At 53.9% G+C, this 12,001-nt stretch overlaps 5 protein-coding genes across 5 annotated transcripts; 1 reads left to right on the top strand and 4 right to left on the bottom strand.

Moving 5' to 3' along the window:
* Positions 1 to 571: 571 nt before the first annotated feature.
* MYCGRDRAFT_85779 (uncharacterized protein) lies at positions 572 to 1,273 on the bottom strand (the record flags this gene model as incomplete). Its single annotated transcript, XM_003853301.1, has 1 exon — positions 572 to 1,273. One exon carries the CDS (start codon positions 1,271 to 1,273, stop codon positions 572 to 574), a length of 702 nt encoding a protein of 233 aa, XP_003853349.1.
* A 30-nt stretch (positions 1,274 to 1,303) lies between these two features.
* MYCGRDRAFT_40355 (uncharacterized protein) lies at positions 1,304 to 2,581 on the bottom strand (the record flags this gene model as incomplete). The annotated part of the gene is made up of 1 exon (XM_003853300.1): positions 1,304 to 2,581. A coding segment is annotated over one exon (1,278 nt), but the record flags the coding sequence as incomplete, so codon positions are not given.
* Positions 2,582 to 3,616: 1,035 nt separating this feature from the next.
* MYCGRDRAFT_109196 (uncharacterized protein) lies at positions 3,617 to 5,807 on the bottom strand (the record flags this gene model as incomplete). Its single annotated transcript, XM_003853299.1, has 3 exons — positions 3,617 to 3,921; positions 4,030 to 5,708; positions 5,788 to 5,807. The coding sequence occupies 3 exons, from the start codon at positions 5,805 to 5,807 to the stop codon at positions 3,890 to 3,892; spliced, it is 1,731 nt and encodes a 576-aa protein (XP_003853347.1).
* A 425-nt stretch (positions 5,808 to 6,232) lies between these two features.
* MYCGRDRAFT_71330 (rho-like GTPase) lies at positions 6,233 to 8,370 on the top strand (the record flags this gene model as incomplete). Its single annotated transcript, XM_003853018.1, has 2 exons — positions 6,233 to 6,418; positions 6,476 to 8,370. 2 exons carry the CDS (start codon positions 6,409 to 6,411, stop codon positions 8,368 to 8,370), a joined length of 1,905 nt encoding a protein of 634 aa, XP_003853066.1.
* Positions 8,371 to 8,900: 530 nt separating this feature from the next.
* On the bottom strand, positions 8,901 to 10,959 carry MYCGRDRAFT_92686 (uncharacterized protein; the record flags this gene model as incomplete). The annotated part of the gene is made up of 4 exons (XM_003853298.1): positions 8,901 to 9,491; positions 9,547 to 9,861; positions 9,946 to 10,779; positions 10,846 to 10,959. The coding sequence occupies 4 exons, from the start codon at positions 10,957 to 10,959 to the stop codon at positions 8,901 to 8,903; spliced, it is 1,854 nt and encodes a 617-aa protein (XP_003853346.1).
* Positions 10,960 to 12,001: the final 1,042 nt, after the last annotated feature.

Genomic DNA, 12,001 nt, shown 5'->3' on the forward strand with positions numbered 1-12,001 from the left:
GAACTTGAGATGATTGATGAATTGGTGGAGAGATGATACCCGACAAATTTCAATATTCGATTCCTTTTCGCGAACGAGGAGGAATTGATCATGCCTGATATAAACCGTGGACTAAGATGCGATGCACGACGAGACACATACATGCAAAGCCATCAATGCAATTTGTGACAAACACAGTCCGCTTCCCATCACTTCAAAGTTGCATTCTCGAGAATTCTCATCGTCTTGCAATGATCGTCCAGAATATCGTGTCTGGTGTATGACTCCTTTCATGCAATCCAAGCATAAAGTATCCACCATTCCCAATGCTTCGCCCGAAAGAACACCCCAAAAATGCAAGAAAGAGGTGAGTAGCGAGCAGTGTTTCCCCCATCTCTCTCCAATGCATGCGCCCACGCCATCTTTCCGAAAGTTGAATCACTCCATATCCATGCCCGGATGCAAGCGAAAACACCCCTGCCCTCTGTCCCGCTCACGTCTCCACCCCATATTCCCGCCATCCAAACTCCAATCCCCTAGCCTTCATCCTCCATCCTCTAACCTTCCTCCCGAACCTCCTGCCTCGAACTTCCTAAGTCCTAGCCCTCAACATCCTCAACCTCGACTCCTCATCATGCGTCCTGCTCGACAGTCCCCCATTCCCTTGCGTCGCACTCTCTCTCCTCCCCACGCCAGCACTGGCAGGCGTCATCGTCAACCCCGCCATACTCCTCGTCAGCGTCGATGTGGACGCCCCGGAACTGGGCGTACTGGCGCCACTTCTCAAATGCGCCAACCCCGGACGCGCGGGTGGTGGGCTGTTATTATCGGACTGAGATAAAGGAGGGGAAGGCGGACGACTCGTCGCTTCGACATATGAAGGTGGGCCGTCGGTAAAAGGTGTCACGGCGCCGGGTGTGCGGAGCGCGGCGCCGTAGGAGGGGACGCGAGTGAGGTCTTGCATGTTGTAGTCTTGCTGGTGGAGGCTGTCGAGACCGTCGCCGGAGGTACGGCGGGACATGGGTGCCGAGGTGTGTGGAGAGTGGCCGGTGGAGTGGTGGAAATAGGAAGCGTCGGTGCGGAGGGGTGGTGTGCCGCGGAGGATGTAGCTGCCATAGGGGGAGGTATGGTCGTTGAAGGAGGAGGAGGGGTCGGCGGAGCCTGGGGCAGGAGAGGTGCCTCCTGACGGGCTGTGTTGGCGAATGGCACGAGGAATGCCGTGGATTGGACGGCCGTTCATGACGGAGTCGCTTTCTTGGAGGTCGGCTAGCCGGGAATGCAGGAGGGAGGGCATGGCGCTGCCGTGGTTGGTGGAAGAGAGTGTTTCGCTTTCGGCCAGGCCATTGAGAGAGAGGATGTTCTCGTGCGATCCTCGGCGACTTTGGCTCATGAGACCGGCTGGTGTTCCTGGACCTGAGCCTGCTCTGCTCATGAAGCCGCTCGGGTCAATATCGCGGTACATCTGATCGAGCTGATGTCGGCCGTACTCCGGAGGTGCAACTAATGCCGTCTCTGTGAGGTTTAATTGTGCATCCGACACACCGTTCGCATTCCCGCAGACCATATTCGATTCGTCAACTGGCAAGTTCGGTGAGATGAACAGTTTGACTGGTAATCTGCACACTAGCTGAGAGACATGGCCTTCCGGGTTGTGAATGTTCACCATCAGCTTGAACCGGTGAGTGATGTTGATGCTGTGCGAGTCCACATCCTGCCGGCATGCATTCAGCGATTTTGGCAGCGGCAATGTCGCCTGGAACTTGTACATCTCGTCCGCGAGAGTCGGGTTGTCAGTGGTATCGTCGTCGTAGGTTATCCTGGAGTGTTCCGGAAAGTCCATCTCCGCCTTTGCAACCTCCGTCTCTTCTGACTTTGACCTATCTCCACGAACATCCGGCACCTCATTCGCTTGTATCCGCTTGACGACCGTCTCAATCAGCTTCATCTCGACCTTGCCCAGTGTGATGCCCTTCTTGATCGGTGAAAGCTCCACATCCGCCGTCACCGAGGTGCCAAATACTATCGCGTCCGTCGGTATCGAGATGCTGTAGGAGATCTTGTTCGCCCAGATATCCGCATTCACTCGCGACCGTGTCATTTCCATACTATCCTGTCCCAGGGTCCGGACGATACGAATGTGCTCTTGTGCCGTGATATCCTTTGCGTTCCAGCCAGGCCGTGAAACGCTCGCGTGGAGGTGGTATGCTATGAAAGTCTCTCGCAGACCCTCTACGCTCTCGGGCATGGTGGGAGACAGATCGAATTCAAACGGCCATTCTATGGTTCCCGCTTTGATCTTGTGTGCGCTCTCGATGCCTAGCCTCTGCTCTTGATTCCAGAATACTCGCTTATCCATGACCTCTCCTGTCGATATTCCTCCCATGTACCACCAGCTGATCTTGCGTTTGCCCTCCAGTCGCACCTTGGGTCTCATGATGCTCATAGCTTCCGGAGTGGTGAGACGCACACGACCCGTGAGTTTGAAGGTCGCCGCTTCATGTTCTCCGCCGTTGAAGACTATGAAGCGATCGTCTGGGATGATCTCGAGTGTCGCCTTGTTTCGTGAGCTGCCGCTCGTATATGATCGCGGGGTGGGCACCATGCTGGGTATCTTGACGCCGTGCACACTCGCCGGCCAGGACAGACCGTTGTTCCTGGTGTTATTCGCCAGGATTTCAGCGGTCCTTGTAGGATAGTAGACGGAGGAGTATCTTCCGCAAGGTTGTGCTCATCTGCCAGCGATCGAGGTTATGATGAGTCGTGATGTGGTCGTAGTAAGTGGACGAAGTCGCAGTGGGGGAGGTCAACAACGAGGATGATGTCGTTCAGTGAGTGGTCGTGTTAAGTTGCAGTGTAAGAAAGAGAGAAAACCCAAGGACGACAGTCTTGACGTGGGATGCGATCCAGGTTCAGCAGAGACACTGCGAGAAGGTGGAAACGCAGCAAGCTAGAGCTGTGCTTGGGTTCGGTAGTGATGAGATAGCGATTCGGCGGTGATCGGCCGCAGTGAGACCGGCTGGATATTGGTTGATGGCGTAATACAATCGACAACGACGACGATGGTTAGATTGATCGACTGATGAATGAAGGGTCGGGTGGATGTGTGTGTTCGGTCTAATGTGCTGCTGGAGAACAATGAAAAGCGATCTTCACAAGAGACCGATGGAGGACCTCTCGTTGGAAGGACGACGACGACCTGGCAAGGCTGGAAAGACCGTTTGGCTGCTATCGGGCCTGCTCGCCGAACCATTCTCCTTGTGCCTCCCTGCCAACCCAACACAAAGAACGACCAGCAAGCATCTCACGGGCAGAACATTAATGGACCCTTTCCAGGTTCTATCCAACTCAATCCTCCCAACAAGACGACAACGTGGGAGTAATCGCGCCCGAACGAAAAAGTTCGCGCGAATGACGAAATCTAGATAAGGGCCCGTCCCGAGGCATGTGGATGACGGGGTGGAGCAGTGCAGCACATGCAAAGACCGTCGATCGCCGCCAAGGTTCTGCGGCTTAATGTTAAACTTTGATTCTCCTACAGCTGCTTCGAACGATTGTTGGTCTGTTCGACCGCGGTGTGTCCGGAAAGACTTTCTTGTTGGATCTGCAAGACTGCCTTCAAGTTGAGCCGATTGCTGGTGAGAAGAGATCACGCATTGGCGTAGATTGTCAGATAATGAATGGCTGCAATAGGGAAGCGCAAGGATGGGACACCCACGTGCGTTCAACGAGAACTGTTGGCACATGGATGGACCCAGCCCTGCAGAGAACCGCTCTTTCGAACTTTCCCGCGACTTGCCTCATTAGATGGCTGGCATTCGCCAACTCAGTGATGCATGCCTGTAGGCATATCGAGCAATGTATCCGGTTCTGACGTGTGCACCTCCTCATCTGCAGCACTGTAAAAGGCTTCCTAACCCGGCCGCACCCATTCACGAATATGGCCTGTGAAACATGATGGTCAGCGATATAGATCACACCACTGTGGGTCCAAGCATCTCCCAACGAAACTCTGAATCCAGGAAACGTAAGGATGGGCAGAAAGTGACCCACCGTCTTTACACGACGTCAAAATGCAGTGCTCCTCAAATCCCAGCCAGCACAGCGGATGATCGCCAATCTTCTTCGACATGACCGGCGGCAGTACAGCCGTGCTCGCCTTCGAGTCCAGCGCGTGCACGACAACCTCCTCCTCCGGCTCGTCTGCGGCGGTGGCGGCTGTGGCCGTCTGCGTGAGGTTCGACGTGCTCCTCAATCTCCCAACCGTCGACATGCTGTGCTTGCGATCCGCAGGCACATGGCTCGAGATGCTACCTCGATGCCTCACCGCCTTTGGTCGACCGAGCATACCCACCGAAAAGTCCCAGAGGAGAAGACGGCAATCCTCCCCAACGCTGCCGAAGCGATAGTTCCGCTCGTCGCAACGCCAGGGGTCGAATTTGACATTTGTGATCCAGGACGAGTGGCCTTCACAGCGCGCGACGAGCGCACGGTCCTCAATAGACCAGATGCTGACGAGATCGTCTTGTCCTCCGGTGAGGACATACCGACCATCCGGCGACCAGGTTACACAAAGCATGGCGCCATAGTACGACCGGAAGACGTCGAGAACGCGCTCGGCGACGTAGTCCATGATTGTGAGAGAGCCGTCGTCGCTGACTACTGCTAGGAGATGTCCGTCGGGAGAGAAGGCAATGCTGTTGATCTTCATGCTCGACACTTTCCACACCGCTACCGGGTTCGTCTTCTGATTTCGTGATTGTACCGATTTCTTGATCTGAAACCTAGAGGTTGCCAGATCGTTACCATGAGCGTGGCCATTCTCCTCGATCGGTGCGTCCTCGGGCACAAATTCGATGTCTTCCTTCTCCTTGTCGTACACAACCAGCGTGCCGTCCGTATGGGATGCGATGAACAAGTTCTCCTTATTGGGTAGCCATAATATCGTCGAGACGGCGGACGGATTTATCAAGCCATTCTTGTTCAATCGCGCATATTTCTGCGTCATGGGCTCGTACCAGATGATGTCGCTGGTATTGAATCCCAGCACCACATCCAGATGTGTCGCGGATTTGGTGAGAGGGTTAACATCGTGGCACAGCACATTGGCTTTTGTAAAGAGAATCTTGGTCAAGTTCTCCGTCTTTGCCTCAGATGACAAGTCGAGCCACACGAAAGCACGATTGATGTTGGCGAATGCAAATAAGCCCTCTGGCGATCGCTCGCTCAACCTCTTAGGTAGACTCTCGTGTGGTATCACCCTCGAAACGTACGACGAGTTGGATTTGACGATGTTGTTCTTCGGCTTCGGCTTTTGGTCCTTCTTTCCTTTCGCCGGTACAGCTGGCAGCAACGCCGGGTTTCCATCTCCAAAGGAAGATTGCGGGTAATCTAGTCCGTTGAATGCTGACCCATTTTCACTCCTCGGACTGTAGGCCTCTTCTTGTATGCTCGGTGCAATGCGGGAGCGACCGCTTTGGTGGGTGTGGAATCGAAATAGGTTCTGGGTGGGAGGTCTACGAGGCGCGAGGACGGCAATGGAGAGCTTCACTCCAGCTACTGGAGGTCCGATTGTCGTTGCAAGAGGATTTGTATTCGGTTGCGGCGCATCGCTTGGGTGTGGAGGCGGAGTCGCAATGTGGAGGTCGTCTTTGAGTTCATACACGCCCTCTCCAAGGACTAATTGGTACTCTGGCCCGGTCGGGTGTTCGAGAGTGTTGTTCGTCTCGAGTCTGGTGGATGGTCAGGATTCCTCCTAGCTCCGACGTCATAAGCCTGCGACTCGTGAGAGGCACGCTCTGCCATACTTACATTGGTCCTCCGCCTGGCATGCCCGTGTAGAGATTACCAGACGGATATCGCGGCGGAGGTGGTAGGACACTACATATGGCCTGCGGTCAGCACACCTTGCTGCCATCGTGGGGTTATCGATAGTGAGGCTCCGCTTACAACATGGTTCTGACGTGCGTCCGCGAAGGACGAGCTCACAGCAGTGAGAAACGTGTCTCATGAGCAAACAATGCGTCGCTGAAATGCCATTCTGTCGAAGTGGTGGAGTAACATGGGAGGCACGAAGTCAAAGGAAGCTCGATCGCACTTCGTGTTGTCGTCGATCGTGGATTTCCCCACATCCCGCCCGTGAGACCGAGGAGGCACTGTAGACTCTCCATCCCCGCCGAGCAACGTCCCTGTCGGTCACTGCACTCGGGGAAGAGAAATGCAATGAAGTATGGAGGTATCGTCCTCGACGTGCGGCATGGAGTTGAGACGAATATGGCTCGGTAGCACACATCTGCTCCACCTCATCTCATCAGCCGCTTGGAACTCAATTCACGCGCCACGTGCATGAGCTACGAAGATCTTCTAGAGCTAGGAGGTTATCGATTGCATCGCATCAGCTGAGCACTGCAAGTCAACGTCGGCGTCCCGGACATGGCGACTGGTAAACTGCCCAGACCGTTGGAACGATCGTGAACATCTACTGACTCCTCGATCTCAGTCCGCATAGTCATTTGCGGCGATGAGTCCGTTGGCAAGAGCTCACTTCTGACCTCTCTAGTCAGAGACACCTTTGTGACGACCAAGATCCAACCCGTCCTCCCTCCCATCACCCTTCCGCCGAGTCTAGGAACGCCCGAGAATGTCACCACAACAATCGTCGATACATCTGCCCTCCCGCAAGAGCGAGACGCCTTACGAAAAGAGCTTCGGAAATGCAACGTGATTCTCCTGGTCTATAGCGATCATTACAGCTATGAAAGAGTCGCTTTGTTTTGGATGCCGCACTTCCGCTCGCTGGGTGTGAACGTGCCGGTGGTGCTATGTGCGAACAAAAGCGATCTCACGCCGGGGACGAGTACAGCACAAATCGTGGAGGATGAAATGCTCCCAGTCATGGCGGAGTTCAAGGAGATCGATTCGTGCATTCGGACAAGTGCCAGGGAACATCACAACATCAATGAGGTGTTCTTCTTATGTCAGAAAGCTGTCACACATCCAATTGCGCCAATATACGACTCCAAGGAGTGCAGTTTGAAGCCTGCAGCAGTGGATGCGCTCAGAAGGGTGTTTTACCTCTGCGATCGCGATCAGGATGGCATTTTGAATGATAAGGAGATTCACGACTTCCAACTAAAGTGCTTCGACAAGCCACTTTCGGACGAAGACCTGGTCAACATTAAAAAAGCTATCGGACGATCCAGGCTGGCTTCAAATGAATCTCTGGATGAACCAAAATTGACGGAAGGAATAGACGTGGACGGTTTTATTCAGTTAAACCGGATGTTCGCTGAAAAGGGAAGACACGAGACCATCTGGATCATATTGCGAAAGTTTCAATACTCAGACAGCTTAAGCCTGAAGGACAACTTTCTCCATCCGAAGCTCGAAATTCCAGCACATGCTTCTGCCGAACTGTCACCGGCGGGATATCGATTCTTCGTTGATCTGTTCTTACTACACGACAAGGACAACGACGGAGGACTCAGCAATTCCGAGCTGGCGACCTTGTTTGCACCAACACCAGGCATGCCACCATCATGGATCGACTGCGCGTTTCCGAGCTGCACGGTACGAAACGAGGCTGGCTATATCACGTTGCAAGGCTGGCTCGCTCAGTGGAGTATGACCACATTCGAGAATCCCAAGACTACCCTCGAGTATCTTGCATATCTTGGATTCGACTCCGAAGGCAAAGGCACAACACCAGCGCTCAGAATCACCAAAGCGCGCAAGCGACGAAACAAACCAGGTCGGGTCGAACGAAACGTCTTTCTCTGCTACGTGCTAGGATCTGCGCAAAGCGGTAAATCCTCTCTCCTAAATGCATTTCTCAATCGCCCATTCAGCAGTACATATCACCCAACTATAAAGCCACAGACAGCAGTCAACAGTGTCGAGCTCCAAGGCGGCAAACAATGCTACCTCATCCTCGAAGAGCTCGGCGAGTTGGAACCCGCCATCCTCGAAAACCAAGCCAAACTCGACGCCTGCGACCTACTTTGCTACACGTACGACAGCAGCGACCCGGACAGCTTCGCCCACATCCTCGACATGCGCGAGCGCCACCCGAACCTCAACGCCCTGCCTTCGGTCTACGTTGCGCTCAAAGCCGACCAGGACCGTGCGGTGCAGAGGACCGAGGTTCAGCCGGATGTGTACTGCGAGCAGCTGAAAATTGGCAAGCCGCTGCACGTGTCGGTCAATTGGGAGTCGATCAGCGAGTTCTTCGTCCACTTGGCGGAAAGTGCGACATTTCCTTCACAAGCGTTTCCGAAAGGCGATGAGGATGCTGTAGATCGGACGGCGTTGTATATTGGTTTGGGAGCTTCCATATCTGTGGCGGTTGCTTTTGCATGGGTCTGGAAGAGGAATATGCTGTCTTCGAGTCCGTGATTGGTGTTGGGCTGGCTCGATGGAGTGTGCGTTTCAGGCGTTTGAGGTACGAGTGCGCTGCATGGAGGAAATACCCCTTTCACACATTGGTGTACATTACGCAAGAACGCGTCCGTCTTCATTGGAACACTGCCTGTTGTGCTGATCACTATATGAATACTCCAGCAAGTTATAGAAGCGTCGAGTGTGCAAAAGTCCACTCAAAGAGAAGAAAACTCCATCCGAGGAGCGCTATGATAAAGAGAGGATGGTTGTATGCATCGCTTCTCCCTGACAAAGCACCAGCATACTGTAATATCATGAAGATTCCGACGAGTGGTTTGGTCGCTCGCGACAGCCAACCAGTCTGCCCCCAGTACACAAATAGGCTCGCACCCAAGCCAGGCTCCGCGCACGCGAGCGCGAGAAGCCCAAGCAGGACTGGTGCGGGAGTATTCGGATCCTTGTGATTATATGAGGCTACGAGGCCCCAGAACCTAAGGGAATAGTGAGATGAGCGCCATCGAGTCAAGCGAGCTGGGAGAGTGGACTCACGTAAGCCATAGGACAGAGACGATGGCCCGGAACCTCTTCCGGTGAGAAATCGACATCCGCGCCAGGAAGCGGATCGTGACTCCTGCAATGATGGGAACGACGATGCTTCCAAGCACGAGGCTACCTGCTACGATCCAGAACGTCTGGAGTCTCCAGGTATGAGCGCCGGGTAGACTCGTTTGCGTCCATGTGGCCGAGGTCGCGTTAGCGGTGGCGTTGGGATTGCGGTTCAGCTGCCAGCTCGGCCAGCCTGCGGTGAGCAGATCTGCGGCGTATGCAACGGTGTCACTACTGAAATCACTGGTGCTCCAGGTGAAGGTATAGTTGGTTTCCGCGAGATCAGTGATGTTGTTCTGATCCAGGAACCAGGTCGGGACGCGGGCGTTGACGGAGGTGCCGTTTGCGGTGATATTCGGCGGTCCCCAGTAGTTGTTCTGCTCGGCGATGGGCAAATAGCTTCCGAAGAAGACATTGTCGAGCCCAGTGCTTTCAAACGGCAGCGAGGAATTGAAGTCTTCGTGCCTCGCGGTCGTATTCGTCCAGTAGCTGAACGTTGAATGATCCGCAATGTTCATCCCGAAGAAGGACTGTTGCAGCTTTGTCAGTTCTGACTTGAATAGTTGAAACGCAGCGTGCACGAACCGTAGTGAATGCGAGGGGTACGTAAATGGCGATCAGGATACCAATGAGCCTGTTCCGGCGCTTGTCAAACATATCCATCTGATCCATAGTGAGTCGCTTGAGTCTATCGATCTGGATGGCGCTGTTGTCCAGTCTGTCGGCAAGGTAGTTCAAATCAAGATGAAGAGCTTGCAGGTCGTCATGCAAGATATAATGCACCCGACAAGCTGCAGGTAGCTCGATCTCCTTGCCCAGGTCTTTGGCGATGATTGCGTTGGCTCGACACGCTCGAGCGCTGTAGTTGTGGCATTCTTGAGTATGTAGTAGATACTGGACCTTGGAACTTGAGGGATTGCGGCGAGAATACATTTCCTGGCACGGTCTGTTATCAAAAGCTTCACACAGCCTGCGAGTACTTACCATTGCGTCCAGTCGCTTCGTCGTTGCCTCGATGTACAACATCGTGTCATTCTTGACGACGGTCAATACAACACATAGAAGGATGTACGACTGGCTGTCCAGCACATCCTTTGAGGCCAAACCTTTGATAGCGATCTCATAACGTCTCTTGATGCTAGTGAGCGGTAGTGGAGACGATCTCATGATCAAGATGCTCTGGTAGTCCGATCCTGCCGGCGCCGCGTCAATAATCCTGACCTTATCCATGACGGGCCTTACTGCGAACGGCTCAGAGACGTATATTGGCCAGTCAATGGACTTGAGGAAGGTAGACAGAACTGGAGCATTGCGAATCCAATTGATCTCGACGTCCAGACTTTCGGCTTTGATAGCACCAGCTTTAGATGGAAAGTCCCAGCGAAGCGGAGCCGGATCCTGCTTTTGGGTCTGCCTCAACGCGACCCTGATACGTTTTGCTGCATCTTTCCAGTGATGACTGAGTATTCGCAGCAAGAGATGCTCTACGGTGGTCGGAGGAGTCCAAAATTTTAGACGAGGGGCTAGGCCTTCGTTGATCGAGTGCATGTTGACATTGAAGCCGTGTATCATCGATCTGCACGAGCTCGATCCGAACTTTTGTAACTGTTGATGGAGCTCGTCGAGATTGTCCGCGATGGAGCCGCTCATGAAGCCAGAATATGCGGTACCATCGGTATCAGTGAGCCAGCCAATGCCCTCTATGAGATACTTGCGATCAATGTTTCGTAGCCTGCGATGATAGAGCTGCAAATCATGTCGACGCTTCTCATCGATGGAGTTCTCGAGGTAGTCCGGCACCGCATATGTTCTCGCAGACTGTGATTGATCTCAGCTGCGTGTCCGTCCATGAGCAAGGGTCAACTGACAGCCCAGCCCACCGACCTCTGCATTCTGTGCCATAAACTCGGCTTCGGATTCGTGGACGAGGTGAATGAATGCGACATTCTGGACCGCGCGATGCAACGGCAGGCATTGCAGACAGAGAGCTCTTGGCATATGGACGTAGCTGGGGCCCGGTCATCGACTTATATGCCTTCATTGTTCATCGCAAGCTTGCAAGCTGCATGTATCTCGCCTCGGTGTGCATGATCCGGCGCCACCTCCGCGGTCTCGACCAATCGAACCCTTCGCGAGATAAAGATGCACCTTTGTAGTTGTGCGGAGGGGCACATCAGCACCATATCGCCGAGTAGTTTTCGAAGATGCATGTCCGAGGCGAGACGAGCCCTTGTGACACGGTCCGTGGCTGTCCAGCTCCGAACTCAACTAGGATCGGTCGAGTTCATGAAGAAAAACAGGCTTCTGCGAGGTCTTGCTCGATCCAAGCATCTTCGAAGAGTGCTCAAAAGTTCCGCTCCGACCATTATATGAGAGTCTCGGTCGTCTGAGAACATGTTGGGAATGGTCTCTAGGCACCGTGAGACGCAGCTGAGGATGTGAGCGGGTACCGTTTGAACGTTTGACAGGTGTAGGTCGTCTGCACCGCAGCCTTTCGCCTGCTGTCAGTGTTAAGGATCCTTCGATCCTTCGAAGCTCGGCGTCCTCAGTCCACTGCACGTTCCGACTTCTGCATGTGGTGGATCCCGGGCAAAGGTGTCCGCCATTGTCACCGAAAGCAGCAGCAGGCGGACTGGGCATGGAAATATGGTCAGGCATAGTGCGGCTGGAACAGCTTACCGACCGCTTGTCGACCAGCGTCCGAAAAGTTCTCTTATCTTCCTGCAGCAAATCAATCGCCATGGTCAAAGCTACCACGAACGCATGGGCAGCTCCAAGCTATCTCGCTTCCATTGAAGCATGCATGTCAGAGCGCGCATCGCATCAACTCGCTGGCCGCCGTGGCCCGAGAAAGTCGCTACACACCCTACCGAACGACTGACCATTCAAGCGACAAAGCAGTCACCCGGTCGGGAGGTTCGGAAGGTGAGGTCAGCAGTGGCTGATCGACAGCTCACGAGGGTTCCAAAAATACTTTTCGTATAAACCTCGTGCTCCGGGATTCATCCAGGATCTCAGTCCAGGGAAGAGACAGAGCATG

This window comes from Zymoseptoria tritici, chromosome 4 (assembly GCF_000219625.1).
Source record: "Zymoseptoria tritici IPO323 chromosome 4, whole genome shotgun sequence".
Lineage (NCBI taxonomy): Eukaryota > Fungi > Ascomycota > Dothideomycetes > Mycosphaerellales > Mycosphaerellaceae > Zymoseptoria > Zymoseptoria tritici.